Here is a 26,115-nt window from a genome sequence, read left to right as displayed (position 1 = left end):
TACCGAATTACCCGAATTTACCGGTTATCCGAAGAACCTTAATCTTTAAATGTGCCCCGTTAAAAACGTAATCGTTTTACCCATCTTATAATATATCCATTTAAACATTCAAACTTAACTTACTTTAGACTTTTATTGTAATATACCTACTGTTTGCCCGCGGTTTCAATTCCGTCTTGGGCGAAATTCTTCCCTTACTAGGACAAAACATAGCCTGCGATACTCGGGAGTACTCTAGCTTTCTAATTTTTCAAATCGGGTTGGGGACAAACATCCTTCACCGACAAAAACACATCTTCTATATTATATTCAGTATAGAAGTCGGATATCAGTTGCGATTAATTCCATGGTTGTTTTATTTCTGTAATGTTGGTATGATGATTTAATGTAACTGTCAGCTGTGAAGCTACCTCTCATAAATAAATAAATAGTATCATTGAAAACCAAATGATACCAAGGAATCCATCTAGATTTAAGAACTACAGATATAACACAAAAAAACTTCGTAATATTTCATACACACTTTCTATGGTGTTTCGACAATGGTTGTATATTCCATTGTGTAGATTACAACACAATGGGCTAACGAAACTCTAATTTATACGTCTTGATGTATCTTGGATATTTGTAGCGAAAGTTTTTCTTATATTTTTGAGTGCTTTGGCCATAGTAGCAGTCCCAAGCAGTCCCCTGTAGTATTTTTTTTGTCATAATGCAGTGTCTTGCAGTTTTAACTGCGCTTCGGGAAAACTACTTTTGAAGTTTTTGGGTGAAAGAGTAACAAACATTAATAAGAGTAAAACATAAATAGATTGTATTTACACCTAAAACATACTTAAATCCATATAATTTGATTTTACAAGAAATTCAGACGTTGTGGAAGGCAGAAACAATAGAGTCTGGCCAACCAGTCTTACCAAAGGGTACCATGTACCCAGGTAACTATGTTGTTGAACCCGATTAGACTGTAAGCCAACCCCCACCTAGTTGGGAAAAGGCTAGGCAAATGAAAGAATACGAAACGGCTGTCTATTCATAATAATACTTATTTTATCAAGGATTTATATTGCAAATATTACAGCCTAAAAGCATATACTTATAAGAATCCTGTTTGTGCATAAGCCTACTATTATGTATCTTCAGATAATCGACCGGAAGTAGACCGCCCTTGATTACAGCGCCGGAAGTGACGCTCGGGCGCGCACGCGCTGCTTGGGTTGTGGTACAAGTTATAAGAGGTAGCGATTATATAGTTGTAACATTTTATAAGAGGTAGCGGGTAATGTTAGTTCTTCCCTGTTTCGGAAAGCACGTTAAATTGGTAGGCCCCGGCTGTCATTTGAACATCTTTGGCAGTAGTTACAGGTATTTAGAATACCTATATAGAATAGTTGAACACGTTCTTGCTACAGTCATACATTCTATAGACCGACTCGTATGAAAAGGAACGAATATCTCAACACTATTAGAACCTATCGATCGATTACACCATTAAGGCCCATTTTTACCGACAACTTAAACAACCGTTTATATTAGGTTTAAGGCTAGTTAAGTTTGACGTACGATTTTTCAAACGACGATTATGTTGTCGTGTCGATCCTAAAGGTCTCTGCACACAGCGGGCGCGGCGCGGTGGAACGGGACGGCGACACGACACTGAGCAGTTGTAATGTACTAGATATTACGGACGACTTCACAGAGCCGTCCCGCTCGACGCGACGCGACGCATAATATCTAGTACATTACAACTCCTCAGTGTAGCGTCCCGTCCCGTCCCGCGGCGCCGCGCCCGCTGTGTGCAGAGACCTTTAATTGGTAAAACTACGATTCACAGCCGGATAGAACCTTCAACAAACAACATAAAATCATCAATTAATGAGTAAAATCAAACACACCGCCGCATCAACATGATATTATCATGAGATAATCGTGAGGAAGAGGACCCTTGATTACACGCGGAGACGCCGGAAGACAGCAAGCTTCAATGCACGCGGTGGCTTTGTTGTGTGCTACAAGCTATAGGAAACTAGTGGCTATAGTTATTAGCCTATACCACTGCGTCAATATATAGCCTCAGTTAGCAACAAATATGCAATCGTAGAAGTACTACTAAGTATAAATTTTGTCGGATTGAAATGTGATTTTCACACATTTGTTTACGTTTCTACTCGTGCTTGTGGTTGGAGAAAGAGGTTACGGTTGAGGGCACTAATACTTGACTTATGCATAGAACGCAGAGCAAACACTTTACAGCTACGTGCTTAACCGAACATTTATAGTAAATTATTTTATTTAAAAAGTATTCATAGTAACCGATTATCCGAATATTAATATAACCGTAGATTTATTTGCAGAAACCGTTCGCAAATCTTTTATTTTCATATTTTTTGTTCTGCATGTTAAGATTTTAATACTTAAATAATCCATGTAATATTTTTTCAATTTTTAAGATATTACACTATGTTTTTTACCCGCTAACTCTTATCCCTCACACCAAACACCACAAGTTAGTAATGAGGCGCGGCGGCGCGTAGTTTCCGCGGTACTCCACAACTCACCACCTTTCACTGTATTTACATTACCAAATGACAGTTATTATACATATACAGCTAGAACCAATAAAGTGCCTAACGTGCAATTCGGTAACACGATTGACAATGGCCGATAGGTGGTTCCTGTTAAGATTTAGTCCTATTTTCATTTGTAAGGCGGCTTTCAACGATTACAGCTAAATAAGAGCGCTCTGTAATGTATCGTGGTTCCAGTAATCGCATAGCGCATTTGATAGGGTCTCAGGTTCGATTCCCGGGTTAGGCCGAACAAATCAGCAACCACACTATGTACGTGAATGGGGAGCACGTTGTTGTCAGTCCTACTTCTTATCTCTCTCCGGTTGTATCGAATTGACGTCCGTCATCGGGCTATGAGAGTGAAGGAATAGATAAGGCATTCAAGTACGTGAGTGGTAGGCTTACGTTTCTTTATAACCGTTTTACAAAAATATGTCCCGCCATAGCCAAAAAGGTTTTCAAACATTATTAAACGTGGGACGATTTGTCTCAAAATATCGTTTTCACCTCCAAATTATAATACTGCAAGTCAATCAGAGGTATTGCTATGATGTCATCACAAACAAAAGACGGCCAATCTCTGCATAGCGTTAAGAAATCAATGACTAATATGTACACGACATACATTAAATGTTAATTATGTGCACATATCCTTTTGTAGATATTACATTTCTGAGCTACTGAGTAAAGTAGGTAAAGTTTTAACTGTGGTATGAGCAGTGGTAACTAGTGACTGCCTATCTGACCTCCTCAACACAGTTCACCCGGACAATCCAATTCCCTTTGGACTTTCTGGCTTTTGTCTACCCGTAACGACTGCCAAAAATTTTCAAATTCCATGGATTGAACGTGCCTTCCAAAACGCGATCGGGCTGTTCATTATACCTCTACAAAAAAAATCTTTAGAAATATGGGCCATACTCGATTGATATAATGGTTTAACTAAAAAAAAAGCGTTAAAGGACAATGCTATTCTTTGTATGGAAGTTGGGCTCAAGTGTTGCCCACAGTAACTGCATAGTGTATTATGTTCCATAGGCTTATAATAGGTCCCAGACCGAAATATTTCGAAATCTATCCCAGGAGTCCTGAGAAAAACTGGTTTGACTCTTATTCAATATTACGAAAAATATGCTTACGAACTCTTAACTATTCCACTTTTATTGCCTTAATTGAAATGCATTATAATATTAATCGACAAATACGAGGTATTGAACGAGATTTTTTTTTACCGACTTCAAAAAATGGAGGAGTTTCTCAGTTCGTTTGTATTCTTTTTACGTAAGTACGTGCATAACACCGTCGTTTACCAACCGATTTAAACAATAATTTTATTGTTTGAAAGGATTTACTTTCCAAATGGTTCCTTTGTTATTCGGTCCAGGGTCTGGTGATAGAAACCTTAAAACAATAGGGAACTCTCGGAAATTGTAAGCACATATCGAATAAAAACTTGTCATTCGGGTATATGTCTCCGACACCACAAAACAGTGGAGGTTAAGACCTAACCTGACGATGGAGACGACAGTGAGACGAGGGAACTCCTCAACGGTATCTATTTACTACCTCGTGTTCGAGCTTATTTTATTCGTCTTGATAAGATTTTTCCATTGCCATTACGGATATTAATTGCATGACGCTACACGAACTTAGGACTGATTGTGGTAGATAGAGACTGAAAAGCAAGAGAAACAGCAATTACCTTTAAACGTCTATTTCTGTTTTTTTATCCTGTTAACAGTGAAAGAAACCACTAACTATCTGAATGTTTTTTCAAGAAAAGAGGTTGTTAGGTTTGTGGCTGCTTAAAACGGCTTGCTAACAATGGCTGGCTAACATTAGAATCGGTTTTTCTCGGGACCTCTGGGACCGATTTCAAAAATATTTGGATTCCGACTTAAGAGTGAAGTAAAGAACCTATTTTAACCATTCCCACTACTGGGCAAATGGCTTGGGCTTTATAAAGTGACTGTTCAAGTTGAACATTAGGACCGGTTTTTCTCGGGACCTCTGGGACCGATTTCCAAAATATTTGGATTTCGTATTAACAGTGAAGTAAAGAACCTATTCTAACCATTGCCACTACTGGGCAAATGGCTTGGGCTTTATAAAGTGACTGTTCAAGTTTGACATTAGAACCAGTTTTTCTCGGGACCTCTGGGACCGATTTCAAAAATATTTGGATTCCGTATTAACAGTGAAGTAAAGAACCTATTCTAACCATTCCCACTACTGGGCAAATGGCTTGGGCTTTATAAAGTGACTGTTCAAGTTTAACATTAGAACCGGTTTTTCTCGGGACCTCTGGCACCGATTTCCAAAATATTTGGATTTCGTGTAAACAGTGCAGTAAAGAACCTATTTCGACCACTTTCACTACTGGGCAAATGGCTCAGGCTTTGTTAAGTGACTATCTATGAAGAACATTTGAACCGGTTTTTTTCGGGACCTCTGGGACCGATTTCAAAAATATTTGGATTTCGTGTTCAGAGTGCACTATGGAACCAGCTGGAACTACTCCCACTGCTGGGCAAACTTTGAGCCCAGACCCTGGCATTGTCCTTTAGTCCAATGTTTGAGAGACCCTGGCTGTTTCTAGAAGCGATTTCGAAACTATAACATTTTGTCCAATTCCAAAAATGTAATCAACTGTCAACTTTGCCTAGATTGCCTTTTTTCAAAAGCCAGCCGAAGCCACATTTAGTTCGGTCTGAGGCAATCAGAAGCCATCAAAAGGCACTCATTTTTGACAGTTGCATGAATCATTTGGTTGTAGTTTCTTCATGCTAGATCCGGCATTGCAATCTTCGTTCTTTGGTAAGTATAGGATTACGGAATACCTTCTCTGTAATGTGGGAAAGTACGTTCTTGCTTAAACCTTTAATTTTTATGTGAACTTTTATTCTGTTTTAAGAAAGCGATTACAAATTCCCGGATCTTGAAAGACCATATCAATATTCTAGCTTGTGAGATTGTGAGGAAATATCTGGATCCCCTGAACCGATTTTTAAAATTCTTGTAATTAAAAAAAGTCAGTTTTGAGTATCAAATTCTATATTTTTTTCCCATAAGAGAAGTATTTTCTATGAAACGTGGGTGATATCGCAGGCGGTAGCTACAAAAAATAAATATTAGGTACCTATTATTTTTTATTAAAGTTGGTGAGTGCAAAATTGTAAAACAACTAAGGCGATTTAAATGAAATATAGCTGGCATATAGATAGAGCCAATTATAGGTACACTTATTTTCGAAGATTCCAAAATTGTTTACTAACATTATTGTGATTTCTTTTACAATTCAAATATATATACGAAACGAATTTTCCAACCTCTTTGGTTACTTTCAATTATTTGTAATCAAATTCCGGATTACAAGATATCGAATAATAATGAACTAAAATATTTACATAATTACTAGAGATGTAACTCTAACCGCAGTTTATCGATAGTTACATCTCTAAAATTAGACTCGGTTACGTTTTAATCGATTTGCATTATAATTGTTGTTTTTAATGTTGCGTAAACCGAATGATGTTTTTGAACAATTAATTCTTAAAAAGTTTTATATACATATATGTATAATTTCAAAATAATGAATTGAAACAACCGCGACATTGTAATATTTTTAACGGCAGAGCCATTTTGACTTAAAAAAACAGAAAGGCAATAAATAATAGAATTAAAGGTAAAACTAAATATAAATATATTAAAAAACCCCGGTGGATAAGTTATACATAAAATATATTTTAAACTTGAGGTGTACTTGAACTTTCCGACGCGACGACGTTGCAAAACAGCCTTAAAAACTATTATTATAAAGTAGGAAGGTAATTTTTAGTTTGCAAGAGATGCGTGTTACCAAGTTAACTTACACAAACAATAACTATCTAAATCTTAAGGGGAGATTCCACTAAGATGTGTACGCATCGCGCCGGTACACTTCTAGCACAAAGGTTGCAGTTTCGCGAACATTTTAGAAATGATTGCGCGCAATTCTTTACTGTTTGCTAGAACGAGTAGACCAGAAGATACATTTGTATGCGTCACAGTGTCACACAAGATACAAAATACTTTATTTGTATAAACATGAGTGTACAAGCAATTATGCAGCTTGTTATAACAATAATACAAAGTAAGCCCATGATGTTTGGCGACACACACACTGGTTTTTCTTCTTCTTTCGTGTCGTTGACATGTCTTATAGTGAGACTAAACTTTGTCAGCCCAATATGCCAGCGAGAGCACGGCCGGATACACTTATAAGTCATACACACTAGTGTAATCTCGCCTTTATATTTAGAAACATAAATCACACAAGTTTGTCTATATGTCAATAGCTCATGGCCTATATTACGAAATATCTCTAAATGGGAAAGCCTTATTTTGTAAACTCAACCGGACTTTGAGTTTAGACATATTTAGAAATATCTATTAGGGAAAGAACGCTTTGGATTATTGCAAAATGATGTTCTTGGGTGAGTCATGAAAGTTAATATTAGCTGAATGCTTCGTTGGTCTAGTAGTTGCTAAGCATGAATGCTGTGCATAGGTTTTATTGTTGTTGTTGAAATTGTTTTGAGGGTTTTAAGCAACAAAAAATACCTGAAAGTTGGTGACTGGTACACCCATGCATCGGAGAGCACGTTGATGTGGATCCTGCTTGTGATCTCTCTCCGGTCGTGTCGGATTGCCGTCCCATCAGACTATGATAGTGAAGGAATAGTGAGTGCACTTGTGTCTTGTGTAGTATGCCCTGCACAGCCGGCTGATCTCCTTATATGAGAATAGCTACCATGCACTGGATTTTGGGTTTGATTCCCGTAAAATCAAAACTCAGCGGAATTAGAAAAATTCTCAGATTTTAGAACTGAAATCAAAACTACTATTTCTAAAGAAATAATTATTCCTTTCTAAAGAGAAGCCACAAGAAAAAATCTAGATTGTACTGTCGAATATAATCGACACATGTCTTTCAAGTTCTTTTGAAAAGAGTTTCGAAATATTTTGTATTGTAATACAAAATGATGCGCTTTTGTGTGGTCATCTATTGTTAAAGCATTTGCCAAGAATATTGTAAGTTAATGGAGTGATTGGTACAGTGGCTTAGAAAATAATAACAAGTACATAAAAAATACGAAATAAAGCTTTATATTACTACATATTTTAAAATAAGTCCTAGCGATAGCTGTCCTAAAAAATAAGTTCTTTACCGATACCTGTCCTAAATAATAAAGTCCTTTACCGATACCTGTCCTAAAATAAAAGCCCTTTATGGATACCTGTCCTAAATAAAAGGCCTTTACCGATGCCTGTATTGAGAAAAAATGCATAAATGAGTAAATTATGTGAAGGTGTATTAAGCTATCTGTGGCTATTAGTATGTCAAGGATTATCAAAAATTCTTGAGAACGCGGGTAAAACCGCATGAAATTATCAGTCAAATATATTCTAAATGTTAATCAAAGAATAGTCGTTATAAAAACATCACAAAAATGAAGTAACTAAAATCATGTTAAAAGCCTACCTACCCACAAATTTCTAAATACTGAAATCCGGTTAATTTTCAACTCGCAAATTGCAAATTAGTTAAGTTAAACCATTATAAAGTGCTCAGAGACCGTTAAAAAGACTTTAAACTACTTCATAGAGAGTTAATAACTCGTTAACTGCTAAAAACGCGCGCAAGTATAACTTTTGACACTATACTACATAAGTGATATTACAAAATGGTTTAGTACAGTATGGTTAAAAACGTCATTATGGTTGCAATTCCATAAAGTACTTTTAACTATCATCCTCCGAGCCTTTTCCCAACTATGTTGGTGTCGGCTTCCAGTCTAATGTTTGACCTATGTATATGCTATGTTATGTTAATTTGCGATTGTTAATATCTCTATCGGTCTATTTTTTTCTTATTTCCACAGATTTCAGAAGTAAGTATGTAGTTCAGATGTACTCAACTTTACTCAACAGCAAAAAGTTATTTCCAGTAATAACACAGAAGTGGTGAGGAGTGGGCATTTTTTGGTGCTTTCAAAAATGCTGATATTCAGCCTACATTGAATACACGCTTTTCGACATTGATTTAAAATAATGCGCATGAAACTTGGAAAACTTGAAAAATAAAGACCATTTTTTTTAAATTTTTAAAGTTAAAACTACTCTTTCAACACAAAAGCAATACCCTCTCTTCAAGAGCAGTCGCGAAAAACAAAATGACAAACATCACCTCATTACCTTAACTAGCATGTTAAAGTACAATAATAACAATACAAATGTAACAGTAACAGTAGGTAGATGATGATAATGATATTCACTTGTGTTCGCGACTGTCCGCAGTGCGCGGAGAAAGTGCGCTCGCGCATATCAGCTGTGCGGTACAATCGCGGTGGTAAGTGATAAGTTATTTATGTTTTATAAAGTTTTTTATTTTTCACATATATAAACTAAATTACACAAATTATTTTTGTAATATTAAATGGTATTGTTGTGTATTATTAATTAGTGATGTTTACCTTTTTTTTGCGGGTTTTTTGTATAATGTTTAAAAATTAGCAAGGTAAAGGAATTTATTCTAATCTTAAAACAATTGGTTGAGTATCTTCAATGTATAAATAAGAAAAAAATATTTGCTTAACAGCTCAGTGGCATATTTAACTTTACTATTATATTATAAAAATATTTATTATTTAACAGCTTAGCAGCGTATTTCATTTTACTATTATATTATAAATACCAATTTTTACCACAACTCGTTAATGAGTCACGCTATATCCGTTATTTTATTTGATACACAAAACTCAGTAAAAACCACCTACATAATATTAACAGATATTTTTATTGAATAAAATTTTGAAACAATGGTTGACTCATGGTAGACTCATAAAAAAATCTTAATAAATTATCATTTTTATGAACAGAAAAAAACAGTTGAATAAATACACAACAAATTAGAATTAATTTAAATAAAAAAGCACTTACCTGTTAAATTCTAGAGCAGGAAAAAAATATACATTGCTAAATCATTAGTAATGTTAGTAAATAAATAAAATAGTTTCACAAAAATATAATACAAAATCAGTATAAATAAAGTAAGGAAGCAAGACATAGTTAGAATAGGAGGCGAAATTTAGAAATAGGAAAATATACAAAATGATATATATGTCAAAAAAATATGTACAAAAATTTTTTTAATACCTGATGGCGTCACCGGATCCGAGAAAATGGCTAATGGCTAATTGGCTAATTGGCTATTGGCTATTTGGCTAATTCTAGCTATGTCTTGCCGAACGACCACATCCGAGCTCTGTTAGTACTTTTATTTGATGACAGATGGCGCTGTACTGATGTTCTATCACACAAAAGCATAATATTGGATTTGATAAAAAATCGTTTCTAGAAAACTTTTTTTATAAAGCAAAAAGTATGGTAAAAAATAAAAAAGTTTCTACTTTTTTATAAATACCAACAAAAAATAATATACTTACGTGTTTTTTTTACATTTTTTTTTCATGCACAAAACTAATAAATAAACTACAAAAACAGACATGCTAATAAAACTATAAGAAAATTAACTAAACATTAACAAAAAAAAAACATTTAAAAAGTGCCAAAAAAAAGCGTGCAAAAAGTAATTCTAGAAACAATTCTTAACCCCCAAATTACGCTTTTACGTGCCATCAGGTCCACTTACTTTCATCATTGACCACAGGTCCGTAACTCAACCCTTCACTGCTCACGTCAAGACTATTCGAGTCCTGTACACCCAAGATCCCGGCTTTAGCCACTCTGTGACAGCATCCTTTTAAAAGGCTCCCACACGAGCCTTCTAATAAGCCTCCGACCATCCAACAGTAGAAAAAAAACTCACATGTCCCGCCTTGAGGACATCGTTTTCCATCTTGTCTGTCGTTTGACTGTACGACCGTTTCTGTAGCCAATGCTGGCGTTTTTATAACCGTTTGAGGGTTGGTCAAAACTCGCCCTTTTCTCTTAGGTAATCTAGAAGGCAAACTATCGAGTATTTCGTTGATTTTGAGCATCTGCTCGTCGGAAATCGGCTTGAATTTAGGCAGATCTGCCAATCTGTTAGTCACGTTTGGGAATTCGTACAAATCGCCTCTTTTCAAGGGTGTTCGCACATCCGTTTGTATGAACATTGGTTTTTCTAACGTGTGCTTTTTTCTTTTAATTTTATAGTCTGTGGTTTGAGCTCGCTGTGGTGCGTTGGCATCTGTTCAAATTAAAAAAAGAAGGTCATTTCGGATACGGTGAATGGAATGAATGGGATATTTGCATTGAATGAGTGAGTGAATGGTTTGAGTTTTTGCGATCCGATCTGGGAGAGTGAATGGAAAAGTTGAAATGATAATGTTGGGATGTAAGTGGGTTTCTAGTTTATTGACCATGTTTTTCAAGACCATAACCAAAATGAATATGAAAAGTTAATTATAAAGCGATAAGAACCATTTTACACAGATGAAAAAAATTACAAATATGAATCTTACTGGTAGTTTTGAAAATAGGTAACCCGAAAGGTGAGAGGTTAATTTATATTAATGAAATATAATTATAAGAAAAACATTAAAAAACCATATTCTCTCGTACCCGTAACTTTTATACTTATATCTAATAAGTAAAACTAATAATTATTGCTTGATTATTTCCTTTAAGACCGGATGTTTGCTTTCCTAACGAGCTCGGAGGTCAGATGGACGTCGCGCAAAACCAGATAATTGCGATATGTATGTACTAACGTTACTAATGAAAATGTGATACAGAAAGATTGGATACCCATAACAAAAACTAGCGATTTTAACTTTGATTAAAATAACTGTTTTGAACAATTAAAAATAAATCGAAGACAGTGTTACTTAATGCAGCAAATGATCAATAATTATTACAAACGTAAAATTAAATCCTGTGTATTACAATAAGAAATTTAATGTTATATTGTTATTATTTGGACTTCAAACTTTATGAAATTTCAGCCTTTGATTACAACTTGATCTTTATTTTTTAATCATAACATGATTTAATTGTTCAAATTCAAAAAAACAATACCAGAAATTAATTTTCGTGTAATTTAAACACATGTATAAATAATACTTTTTTAAAGATATTACGCTTTTGCCTCCGACTGTACTACAAAATAATGACCTCCAAAACCGAAAAAACATAACAACACGCTTCGCCATTCTCAAAATACCGCGATACATAAGATGTCGAAATATGTACTAGAATTATGAACACAATACGTTGACGAAAGCGTTCAACTCACGAAGTAATGAAAGATGAGCGGACATTCCATAATATGTGACATAGTGCATTGTGAAGTTTAATTTTTTTATAAACTAACAATTCTGTATAATATAATATGTATGTTAGTCTTTAAGGTATATCTATGGGCTAATGCAGCCTGAAAATAAAGGTTTTTAATTTTGTTTTTTTTAGGTAGGTCAGGCGCCTTCTTCTAGCTCAAATACGTACGGTGGGCATTACCAAAACGATCAGTTGCGAGTGAAGAAACGAGGTGTTCGGGTTCTTTGAGTAATCTATCAACGATTTTTGGAATTACAAAAAATGGTCGGGTCCAAAGAAGGCGTATAAGTGCGAAGACAGTAACGTTCCTCGTCCCCCAAACACCTGCATTTTGGCGCGCTACTTTCTGAGGAGATTTTCCGTTATGGCACCTCCGCTAGTCATTTTGTTCTCTATGGCTCTTTAGCTTTCGTTTCGCTAAGTAAGGCGTAATAGGGGAATCGTGGGTGACGTAACCTAGTAATGTTTCGTGAGAGTAGGTCCTAGATATTTTTGAATTTGAATTCGGAAAATGTTCTTTTAGAAAAAAAAAGTTTTTTTTTATTCAAGTTTCCAAAAAAAGGTTGTCTATACGGAAAATACTGCGATACATAAGATGTCGAAATATTCGGATTATGAACACAATACGTTGACGAAAGCGGTCGACTTTAGCTTTCGTTTCGCTAAGTATTTTTTTTTATTTCGAGTTCTCAAAAAGGAGGTTTTCATTTCGGATGCTTCGTAGGTAGAAAAAATATCCTGTGTAGAATTATAAAAATAGTGAAGTATTACTGTTTCCATAATGGTTCCTATTGATTTTTTTTTTAATTAGTTCAACAATATTTTAAATATAAGTAATTGAGACCCCATCTATTAGTATTTTATTTTTCAAAAATGGTTCAATAGTTTCAGTTACTGAGGGAACTTAATAAAAATATCTCTACAACAATTAACATACAATTTTAAATTTTCTATCAAAACGGTTCAAGGCTACACCCATACAGCCTAGTAATGAGTTACAACCACACACATACAAACACACATAGTTGTCACATGCACATACTAAATACGGAAGTATTATACCATAGGTGCGCGTGCGCAGGGTACGAACGCAAAGCGACCTGCTTCCTTCATGTAATCGTTGGGTAATAAAATATTAGTACATCTTTTATTATATTTATACTGTTAATCTATACTTCTTATAGACAGTAATAGAATGAAGAGGAAATCTTTTTTTGTTATATTGTTTGGGCTCGTAAACTACTGAATCGATTTGTAATATCTTTCGCTGTTCGGAAGTTACACTATCGCTAGGAAACAAGGGTTATTAATCATTTATTTATTTAACAGTTTATGTGCACAGATACAAAAACACAGACAAGAATAAAAATAGAAAAAAAATCGTACAAGGGCACAGCTTATATCAAAATAAATCTCTATATTTTGTCCGGGTACGGGATATAGTAACTATGTATCTTGCATCTTTCTTATAGATTTTTATTTTTTAACTATGTCATCATCAGCCTCTTCATTGTCTCACTGTATGACACAGGCGTTTTTTCATACAGAGAAAGGATGAGTGTTAAGCACCAGTAACTGCCACGCTTGTTCAGGGTGGGTTAGCGATACCATGTCGATTGATGTCTAAATATCATATAAAAAACAGTATTAAATAGCCCATCTATTTATTCATTTAACTTAATGCAAAAATTCATTACACAGGCACAATGATCATGATGCAATGATCATTTCATTAAGTGCCACAGGCATTCTCTCCAGTAAACCTTAGGGTGTTGCAGAGATATACGGTATGTGCATCAATTAATTAAAAAAGTCTATCTAGGAAGGCACACTTTTTATTCGGGAGCGCAGAGTTAGGTATTACTATACAAACAAAAACTTATTGCTCTAAAAATCAGACTTAACAAACCACTCCTCACTCGTGCTGCTACCCGTATCGATAAAACCTTACTATAAATACCGATATCGATCGGCAAAGACATCTTTATCGCTAAGTGGTTGCGTAAGACTCGCTTTAGTCTGACAGTAAGTAGAGCGTACGGTTAGCAGAAGAAAATGAAGTGCGTGTTTAATTTTGATGAAAAATATGTTTTTTTTTTTGGTGATTTAGGGAGGAATTTCTGTAATGATTGTTACTTACAAGTATTTTCTTATGTTTAATAAAAAAAATAATAATTTTGTATAAAAATTATCTTTGTCCTACTTTTAGATTTTTTTTTCTTTATTTATTATGTTCAGCGTATGTACAAAACTCTTAATCTATCCTTATAGAAATGCCAGTCATTTTTTAAATTGTGAAGGGCGGGCGTTTTGGGGGCTGTCTTTTGTAGATTTGACGTTCAAAAAGTGCTGATTTTCAGCCTACTTTGAATAAATGACTTTTGATTTTGATTGTTTTTGAATTTTATAATGTAAATAGTTTGTTTTATGATTTTTGTATAATCAGCCAATATTATCCTGACATGAAACTTATTTCCATATTTATTTTCCTATTCACAGTTGTAATGTTAAGGATATCCATTTATTTGAAAATAATTCTAGAAACTTTGCTTGTGCCTTTATGTTCCAAAAAAATACGGTAAGTCAATAAAAAAACAATAAAAATATAAACCAGAAGCTGACATAAAATAGAGTCCCAAAAAAATGCTAACAATTCTTATAAATCCTCGTCAACTGAATTTGCTAACACTACAGTATAGCTTTCACAAATCCCTGTACGTTACGCGACACATGACGTTATCCAACCACTGTCATTTGTTTACCTGCCTTCACTACGCTCTAGTGGGTGCATGCCTTTATGTTTTAGGAGCACCGTTATTAGTTTTTTTTTAATAGATTTAACTATGAATGCATGTTTTTTTCGTCTATTCACGATTTTAATATTAGTGACATCAATCCATTTAAAACAATAATTAATTCTCCTATGCGCAAAAAAAATAACAATAAAATATAAAGTCAATAAAAAAGTTGACAAAAAATTGAGAGTCCCAAAAAAAATACTAAAAAATCTTATAAATAAACTGAATAAGTACACTGTATTTGCTACCGCTACAGTATAGCTTTCACAAATCCCTGTACGTTACGCGACACATGACGTTATCCAACCACTGTCATTTGTTTACCTGCCTTCACTACGCTCTAGTGGGTGCATGCCTTTATGTTTTAGAAGTACTGTTATTTTGTGGAGTTTATCGGTTTAAAGTAGAGGTGGTTTAATGGTTAAAGCGCCTGGTTTTTAAGTACGAGAGTGTGTTCGATTCCAGGTTAGGCAAGTAGGTACCACTTCTAAAGGATATATGTAATTTATGAGTGTTTCTTGGACATAAAATGGTGAAATAAAATGTCTAGAGGAAAACCTAGATTTAATAAGTCTGAAATCACCTCCAAGTTAAGCAAAACTTAAGCAACTAAAACGTGGTGGTTATTGATCATTCCTTCTCTGAATGAGAATAGGCTGTAGCCATGCATTGAGAAAATAAAAAGAATGGAAACAACATAATTAAATGGGTATTATACTCTTATATACGTTTATGTATATAGACAGAAATATATGTCTTTCTAACCGTACTGCGAAATGTGTGTTATGATTTTTATTTGTTTTTTTTTTCAGCATTGCTGATCAAATCCTGTTGTGGTCATAAAATAATAATAGTCAATCATTATACATCATCCACGGGACAAAATAAAAATCTATAAATCAGTTTCAAATAAAAAAACATGACTTGCATACTTTTTGCTAATATACTGTCTTTCGTGTCTATTCTGCCTACCCCAGGAAACATACAAATACCAACATTTCTTCAACTTAGGAAAACCCTACACAACGCATGCGCCAAGTCAATGACATACAATGAAGAAAAGGGACAGCACGAGCCCAATGCGTACGTGTAAGAGAGACGGCTATAGTTTTGTAAGTACCGCCATGTGCTAACGAGCGTGGCAGTGAAATCTCTTTATTAAGGGGACAAGCTTAGATTAATTGGATTTTAATTGTATAGTAATTTAAGGGTGTTTAAAATAGCCATTAGTTAGAATTATTGAGAAATAAATAATAATAGTTATGGGAAATACCATGTTGCTAGTTAAAAAAATGAGTTAAAGTTAAATATTTTAAGTAATTGGTACAAATAGCAAATATAATGTTGTTTTGTTTACTTTTATAGAGCCATAATGATTGATTAAGGTAAAATATTTTAGGAAATAGCTTGCAAAACGTGGACGTTTTTAACCCAATGTCTAGAAGAGTTAGATAATGTTTTCATGCACTTGCATTAATTCCTCACTTTTTATGTCTCTGTTTTTCAGGACGCATAGATTCGAAAAAGTTTATTTTTTGTATTTTTAAATTATAATCAAAAATTCACACAACACACATAAAACGGATAGTAAATTATAGCCACGTTTACAATACTAAAACCCCATATTACTAATTCCACCGTCACCAAAACACACACATCACCTTCTCCTTAACAGCGCACACGCATTTACCAATAAAAACCGTTACACGCACACAGACAAACAAACAAATATATTACCGAACCGCATTATGCAATGTTATGGAAGAAGGAAATATATTAATATTTGTATAAGCTGGTTACAGCACGGTATTTAATGTTGCGAAGAGTACGTTTATTGGTTTTTAATGTTGAGTATTTTTTTTGTGTAATTTTTCTCGTTTTCCTAACCTATAAATGGTATATTTTTGATGCCTTGTTTACTTCGAAAGTTCTTACAATTTAAACGTAATCGAAATATTGTTTATACGAGTTTATTAGAAAACATTTTAATTGTTAAGACTTTTAGAGCAATACAAAGGCATTAAATATTACTTTGTGGGATATTATACCTTTTACGAACGATAAATAAACCAATTTCTACTGTTAACTTATGTAAATCATCAAATAAAACAGTTTATTTTGAATTTCCTGTTACTAGTCAAAGAATTCACCTTATGATTACAAGTTTGGTAAGTCAGTACATAGCTCGATAAAAATAAATATCGATATTTCTACATATAGTAACCCAGCCAATCAATTAAATATTATATTTACTTTACAACTTTACATAGTAAGAGCCTACATTGTTCGATACAGATTAATATCGATATTTCTATAACATCCCAAAACACTGATTTTTGACTTGAAACTGCACATAATTATAATAATTATCATTACCACAATCCCCCTTAACAAGAACCAAGTAAAAGCCTAAGAACATATCAAATATCTTGATAAAAATGAGGTTGTCGACTTTTGAAACTCGACAGTCATTGTACTTGCAAAGGTTGATGGCCGAACTAGCCGACAGCGAAGAGAAGGCGTATTGCAAGGGCCTTAGGGAATGCAATACGGGCCTCGCGGTTCAAGAAGAGGCCTTTTTTGTCTTGATAAAGGTATAGTCATAGTTCTCGTGGAACTCAAGATGTTAAATTGGTATATAGTAGTTAACTCTTATATTTAGTCTTAGTGTACAGTAGTTCGAGCTTTAACAGTAACAAACTTCAAAATTCTTTTTAACATAACATCTTTCCGCTAAATGTAGAGTGAGACTCTTATTATTTTGGCTGAACCATACCGTTTAGTACTCAAAAAATGCTTACAATAGATTCAATGAGAATTTTGCGGAAATACATATCATATCCCTTGAAACTAGCGTAAATGCTGAAAGTGGAAGATATCGTAATTCTGTTTATTCTAACTTTTTTGGCAACAATATTAAACATAGCACCGGTCAGTACTGGAACAGCTTTGGTGCTAAACAATTTGGTGCTAGAAGCGAAATATTTCATAGCATAGATATAAGGATAAAGCATTTTATTTATGACCTATATAGTCAACTACAAAATTATCTACCTGTCTATAAATACCAGGATCCCAAGCATCAATTATAAGTTATAAACTTCCTTACAAAGATCTCAGGTCACAACAGACCATATAAGATCAATTTAAGATCATCGATGTCATAACTACCGACTATCACTTCCCGCTTGTTTTATAAGTTTAGTGAAGGCTTTAATGGGTAGAATGTGGTAGCAAGATGATAGTTTATATTGAGGAAAGTATATTACTTTTAAAAAGAATATCTCTTTTACCTTTTACCCCGAATAAGGCTTTGCAATAGGGTCCTGTTGCAATTTGAAATGTAAACTTTTGTTTATAATTTGAAGACTAGACAGCGGTTTCACCACAGTCCTGTGAAAACTACTTCACACACATGGACAAAAAGTAGCGTAAATCTTCCTTGATAAATGGGCTATCTGGCACTGAAAGGATTTTTCAAATCGGTTCATTAGTTCCTGAGATATGCTCAAACAAAAAAAAACAACTTCAGCTTTGTAACATTAGTGCCTGCAGATAAATAACATTAAAAAAACAATATGTTCTAATCCAACATTTATCAGCGAAAATTATTGGATATCAACTAATACTTAACTGATTTAGAAAAAGTCTATACCACACCATAAACCACAACTTACTCTAAAATCACTCACAAAACAATCACTTCCTAAAACCAGTTATAAACCATAATCCGAACAACCGGAAGGTATTTTCCTCCAAAAACATTTACTGTTACACAAGAGTTTAAAATCTTTGACATTTCTACCGAACATATGATAACGGGGACCGACTCTTGCGCAACTCTTATGTAAGAAACAAGTCTACTGGCGCCTCCGAGATGGTATTGTAACCTTTGGTTAAAGTAGGTAAGCGAGTTAAACTTATGTCAGTTTGAATGGTTACTGACAGTTTTTTTTAGTGTTGACAGTGAAATAATGATAAAATGGGGTCTTTTGTTTTATCATTTGATGAATTTTAGTCAGAATTTGTTACTACCGCGGTTTCACCCGCGTCCCGTAAGAAGTTATGTCCCGGACTGAGTCAAAACGGTTGCTCATTTTCGTCCCTAACATTCATTAGCAATTATTTTATCCATTCGCATTAGCAATATTTAAACTGATAGATCCACCAACTGAAAAACTGACTTATAAGTAAAACAAGCCATTTCTTTAATATAAACCTGGGGCATAACTCCACAACGCACAAACGAGCTTATTACCTCTCTAAATCAAAAGATAAACATCTATAATTCATCTTACAGGACATCAGCTGATTTACCTTCCCACTTTAATAAGGCCCAAGTGCACCCACAACATAAGCGTCAGTTTTTTTTAAACAACTAAAAAATATGAATTTTCACGTTCAATTTTCATAGTAAGCAATTTATTGTTTTGAGAAAAACGGTCGTTTGTGTCGGAGAACTTGGGCCTTAATACCTACTACCACAGAGTATACGAAGAATTAAAAATAAACAAGTTTTATACAAAAAAGGTTGGTAAACAATATGTAATTTCTACATCTTTAGATCGTGAGAACGCGGAGTCGGGTGAAAATTCTAGTTTCACTGATGTGTAACAAAAAACTCAGATAAAGCCTGGGAATACTGTATTGTCCGTAAGAAAGTGTTAGTGTATACTTTATATTAATTACAATTTGTTGGTTGTGCGAGAAGTTTTAGTTATTTAATGTATTTTGGAGGCAAAGATAAGCAATATATAGCAAATAAATTTTGGTTCCCATTCCTACTTTTAACTAAGATTTAAAAATTAAAACTAACATAATCTTTTCTTTGAGTAATCAATGCCAAAAACCAAAAGAAACTCTGTTTATTACACATTCAGCCCAAAAAATTTACAATTATATAAAAAATAACTGTATGAGGTACAAGGAAAGTACATGCTACACTTTATCTATACAAATATTATATTGCGGAATAGTTTCTATGTTTACTTGATCGCGTTAATCTTAGTAACTAATGGACCATTTTGAAAACTATTTCAGCATTAAATAGCCCATTTATTGAGAAAAGCTGTAAGCTACTTTTTATCTAGATGCAAGCAGTAGGCCCCACGAAACTGAGGTAAAACTACTGACAGAATCTAGTTTCAAATAATTGTTCTAAAGACCCTATTTATTAATCACATTTACAAATACATATTTACAATAACGATTAAAAACTATGTAATTGTAAGTAACCCGCATTGCGCAAGCGTGGTGATTAATGCTCAATCCTTCTCCGTGTGAGAGGAGGCCGCAGCCCAGCAGTGGGACGATAAAAAGGCTGTAACAGTAACAACTAGATTTCTAAGACAAGTCAAAAACATGTAAGTTTTGTAAAGTCAAAGGTTGTAAAAGGAGTTTTAGATCAAGTTTCTTTCTTTATAGAATGAAGTAGGTACTAAGAATAAGAGGAGGCCGCAGCCCAGCAGTGGGACGATTAAAAGGCTGTTACAGTAATTGTAAGTTAATCAGCCTTCTAAAAGTAACCTTAAAATTCTAACTATCATGACAAAACATAACTATTGTGCCTATTTTATGAAAAGAGGTTGTGTGGTAATAATCAATAGGCCGGTAATGATGAAGTGTTTTGTATCTCTTGTGAAAAGAAAAAGGTGCTACATGGAGTTAGAATTTGCTAAGTCATTTTCTGCGTGAACGCAGTTATCTAAGTTATATACAGCTGGCGTGAATTGGCTAAATATGTATTTGATGGTTTATCGATGTTTAGTTAGAGATTACAAAAAATAAAACTGATTTTAATAATATGCTTAAACATTCTCTTAAGTCTGACAAATACTTTGGTAAAAACCGCATCAAAATTGGGTCAATTAGGTCAAACTGAAAACCTCCTTTATCGGAGGCGGTTAAATATATGTAATATGTCAGTCTTGCTCACAAAGTTAGACACATTGCCAGTAAATAAAGAGTAAACCAAGGCCAGATTTTAACCCAAAATCCTTTTTTGAAGGATTCTCCTACAAAAATATGTGTTTAAAATCTTAAATACTAAAAATGCCACTAAAATTTCCATAAAAATGTAAATAAATAATAAGATTTCTTTGTATATTTATTTCGTCGATAAAATCAAGCACAGATTCCCTTGTTCACATTATAAAGTCTGAGACTGCGTATTTTCTACCACTAAAACTATATAAAAATTAACTTAATCATGTATAAAGAGGCTGAAGGAGAGGTTTTGTAATAATGTTATAATAAGTAATACAAATTAGGACACAGATGCACTTCTAACATGACAACATATTATTTATTGTTTTTTTTTTCTTATTTACTTAGTAATGGACGTGAATTTAATTCATCAAGTTAAATAAAGGCCACAACCAACATAAGAACCAGGCTTTTCAACTAAAAACAACAAACTAATTAACATTTATCCATACCAAAGCCACAGTTTGGTCTCAAACGCTCGCTGAGTACTTTCTACCGCTTTCGTGGTTGCGCAACCAAGGCTTCCTTGACGGTCACGTAATTGATGACGTAACGTCGATTCGATCTTTAGATGCGTTGGGTCACATCACTACGGTTGACGTTTGAGGTCGTTCTAAATTCGATTGTTTGACATTTGTGAATTTGAATTTTGTTTTCTTTTTTTTTTTTGGTGGGTCAAATTGGGTGGTGATGTTTTGTGAATTTGAATTTGGAATAACATTTTAGACTGAATGTTCCTTTTTTTGGTTATACTCGGTTTTCTTTGTGGTTTTTTTATGACACTATGACACACTTTCTTAATAAAATAGCTCTGTCAAACTGATACTATTATTCGGAAGATAAAAATATCTTACTATTATATTAAAGTATCAGACTTGTTTCTATTCTTATTCTGACAATTTATTATGCACTTTGATCATTACTTTTATTTTAGATATCCTGATATAAAATTACAAAATCGATCAAATAAAAAAAAGACGGATAGACAGTTGCAACAACATAAGTAAAACGTAATATACTTTTATTAAGTGGGACACTAGCTGACACTATCGCATGTTTTCGATCGGTTTTGTTTCTAGTTTTCAAAACGACATACTATTTTGACACACATTTCAAACATAAACGAATAATATACAAAATGTTATATTCTTTTGTAACATTATTTAATTGTGTGATTAATTGTTTTGTAACATTATTTAATTGAGTTATTTAATTGTGTGTTATTTAACTTACATTTTCATCCTTCTTTCATTTATTTCACTCCAAATACGAGTCACAAGGCTTGTATTAGTGCAAGGATTAAAAAGGCTGATGATTATGATGATTTCTTTGTCAAAATTTAAAAAGAATCGAATCCTTACACAATATAACAAAAACCTTACTCTAAATTATTCATTACATTATCACACAACAATAATTTTAGAAAAAATAATACAAAAAACAAGTAAAAGTGTGTTTTTAAAATCCGACACCATTTCTTTGATTCTTCCCTTCATTTTAATACGACACGCCACATACTTACACGCAATGAAAACCGAGAGTGTACTAGACATTCAAACAAATACCAACCTTAAGATTACATATATAAGAGTTATTTTTCTTCAGCACAATACTACAATTTAGATCATTATGATAGGCAAAATTCACAACAGCTTTTTAAAAGCAAAAATTTCCTGAATTACATTTTTCTTATTGGCAACACTGAGTTGTTTAATGCTGACAACACTAAGGTGTTTTATACTGGCAACAGTACGGAAAGAAATTATTTTATAATAGTTTTATCGATGTAAATTGCTGGATTGTAAATTGTGAAATTTGTTTATGGTTTTATGGAATTTATTTCGGTAGAGTGTGAAGAAATAGTGTAGTATAGTTTAATTGCATGGTATGTGCTCATTGGGGCTTGGATTCAGCAGCATTGTTCAGCAGTGGATGGCAATTGGCTGATGTGATGATGATATTACCTACTTGCGCTATCTTTCCGCATAGTATCCCAAACGATTTAGGGTCTGTTTTTAACAGTCAATGAGAAGTAGTGTGTAACTTATAGAGACTTCAATATCTTTTTTACTCTACATTTTACTGGAAAAAAGGACCTTTTTCCTGAGAGACGGAAAACAAAGTTGCCCTTTTCTTTCAAAGGACTGAAGAAGTTAAAAAGCATTAAAGAATGCAGTCTATTACTTAAATGGTATTATGAGACCTCTTGTCATAGAGACATTGCTCAAGGCGGATAGGTGATTTCATGTCAAGCTTTCAAGATTTCTTGTAGATGGAAAAGCTGAAGAGTTTGCTTGGGAGTGCTAATCTTAATAATATTTCAGCGTCAATTAGCGCAATTATTTAGCAAGGATTATAGACCACTTATTCGTGAAATAACTCCCACTGGACGCCAGTGAAAACGCTCGATGATAGGCAGCAATGATACTACAAACTAGGAAGTGAACCCACAACAAAATTTAAATAATCGTGAATAACAAAGTAAGGGGTCATAAAAGCGTTATTTCTGTGCAATTAAAACATGAATGTCATGAAGCCAAAGTTTCTAACAGCCAGGCTTTCAACTGGTCACGATCCACCATTTTACTCGCGGAAACTGCATATTATTATCTTGAAATCACCACATTTACTTAATAACACTATGACTATGTACATACTTTGTTATGAGTCACTTCGTATTCGCGTAAAAAGTATATTCCATATATTTTGAAGTGATGAAATGATGTCCAAACTTTTTGTTGAAATTGGGGTCGTTTTCCTGTCTAGCCTTATGCAACTGAGTAATAGTATACCACATGGAGCGAATCTCATTTAACCTACTGAACTCAGTTAGGTACCCAGACCTTTGATAAGACTGATTGTTGGACTTTCTAGCTTCTGCCCGTAATGCCAGCCAAAATATTCAAATGACAGCCGGGACTCGCCAATTTATCGTGACTTCCGAATCACATAGGAACTCGTCATGACAAGATCTTTGGCAGTCGTTTGGTAGTCAGAGTTTGACATCCAGTCTCACCAAGGGTTATCGTGTGACCCGAGTAACTGGGTTGAAGAGGTCAGATAGGCAATCGCTCCTTGAAAAAAACTGGTACTCTCCTACATCCGATTAGACTGGAAGCCGACTCCAACATAGTTGGGCTCGGCTCGGCAGCTGATGCCTCTCTTGCAACATTGTACTTGGAAACTACATTGAACCATTTCACAAGACATTCACTGGAGTTGAATGTTATGTTTTTGTCGTTACGAGTGATGCTTCGTCGTCTGCGCGTGCTCCGGCACGCCTCCCTTCACGCGCTCGTTTAGTTACACAGATGTTAACAGTTATCTGGATGTGGTAAATATTTTATGTTGCTTGAGCATTGAAAGTCGCAGGTACATCTTTGATAAATTAATCCTGGTCTCTGATTAATAATAAAGGTTATCACATTTAGTTAGTTTATCACAAATAAAATATCTTGACTTAGCGCACGAGGTTGTCGCCATGTGGGATGTCGACACGGCTGTTATTGTGCCGATTGTTATTACGGTCAATGGTCTAATAGCCAAGAGCCTCGACCAACACCTCAGGAGGCTCTCGTTGGGCGGCTGGATCAAGGGATTGATTCAGAAGGCAGTACTCCTTGATACGGCCCGTATTGTGAGGAGGTTTCTGTCTCTGGGACCCTTACCACCGGTACCTTGGATCCTGTACCCGATATCGGTGGCCATCTATTTTTTATATTTTTAAATGTTTTTTTTTTTTTTTTGTAATCTAATGTTTAAAAATATAAATAATATGTTGAAAGACAAATAAATGCACTTCAAGGTTATCATATCATAGTATTTAATTTACTTGCACACAATGCTTGCAAGCTTTGCAAGTCTTATTATACAGAGCTTTAATAAGAGAAATAATTACTATTTAAAATTGTTACAGCCATAATAAGGGAACGACAAAATGACTATATAATAGTTATCATTAACTTATGTCAACATCATTTTCTGCTTAGCCTTTTAACAAACTACATTGATGGGGTCAGCTTTTAGGTACTGCTTTTAGTATCAGGGTTTCACAAGGAGCGATTACTTATCTGATCTCCTCAACCCAGTTACCCCGGCAACCCCTTAGTAAGACTGCCAGAATGTATCATAAAGCAACAAACCTACGGTTATGCAAACACCATTTATCGACGCCTTAGAGTGAAAACCTCGTAAGTGCAAGAGATAACTTTTCAGGATAATGATTGGTATTCGATATTTTTTACGATTATCTTCCAAGAAATGCAATAAAAAATATTGAGAAAAAATGCATTTTTCAGGATAAGGATTAGTATTTCATATTTTTTACGATTATCTTCCAAGAAATGCAATAAAAAAATATTGAGAAAAAATGCATTTCCGAGGTTTTCATTCTAAGACGACGTTATGTATAAATTCTCTACAATGACTTAATCACACAGAATGCACACACTATGCTCTATAACGATTCCAGTTGAAACTAACTCTTGAACAACAATACGACTTTTACCGACTGTGTGATAATAAGATAATACCAGCTTGAGTTAAATCGTCGCACGAGATACGTCACTGATTTCCCAGTAACTGACAATATTAATGGCGAAATTCTACCAAAATTGTATGAGCACATAAGCGTTGAATAGTTGAAAAGTATAAATAACCAGAGTTAGTTTTTGTGTGATCCATAAAATAGACTGTTTTGTTGGTTCAATCATTTTTTTATTTTAGTTTGCGAGAATATTTATTTACAATTTCAATCCTGTAAGCACATTATCTTTAAAAAAAAACTAGATCTAGATCAAGCATCTAAGGCCAATAGGAAATAAAACAGATAAATCACTAAATAAATAAATTAATCACTAAATAATACGTACGAGTAAGTAGGTACAGATGTATAAACTAATATTATTAAGATTTTTCTAAAACGAGTCAGTAGATACAGAGGCAATAACATCACAAACTTACAGACACACAAAATAATTTAAAAATATATTTTAGCGGTATAGATAGAGCTATATTATTTATCTGTGTCATAGGCTTTTTTTATCCATATATAAGAAACAATTAATTCAATTAAATTACTAAAACCGTAAGTATACGTAAAAAAAGTTATTTTTAAGTAACTATACTTAACTAGCCTATGCTATGACAAAACAATGACCGTCTTACCACAAAAACTTTTTAACGTCAGTTTAAGAGTTGTCTAAAAAAATGTCAAATTATGACGTTGACATATGGTTCATTTTGGAGCCACATTTTTTTTAGACAAGTGTAAAACAGTGGTTAAAGTTTTTGTAGTAAGGCCATAACCGTCTTACCACAAAAACTTTTAAACGTCAGTTTATGCCTTGTCTAAAAAAATGTCAAATTATGACGTTGACATATGGTTCATTTTGCAGCCAAATTTTTTTTAGACAAGTGTAAAACAGGGGTTTAAGTTTTTG

At 33.9% G+C, this 26,115-nt stretch overlaps 1 protein-coding gene across 1 annotated transcript in view; it reads right to left on the bottom strand.

The window, feature by feature from the left end:
• Nucleotides 1–26,115, bottom strand: part of LOC124643446 — a 46,225-nt gene that overhangs the window by 15,641 nt on the left and 4,469 nt on the right. The window contains exon 2 of the mRNA XM_047182434.1: nt 10,264–10,803. Coding sequence (XP_047038390.1) covers nt 10,264–10,803 — 540 coding nt within the window. The remainder of the gene's footprint in view (nt 1–10,263; nt 10,804–26,115) is intronic.

This window comes from Helicoverpa zea, chromosome 27 (assembly GCF_022581195.2).
Source record: "Helicoverpa zea isolate HzStark_Cry1AcR chromosome 27, ilHelZeax1.1, whole genome shotgun sequence".
Classification (NCBI taxonomy): Eukaryota; Metazoa; Arthropoda; class Insecta; order Lepidoptera; family Noctuidae; genus Helicoverpa; species Helicoverpa zea.
This window is presented reverse-complemented; position numbering and strand designations above follow the sequence as displayed.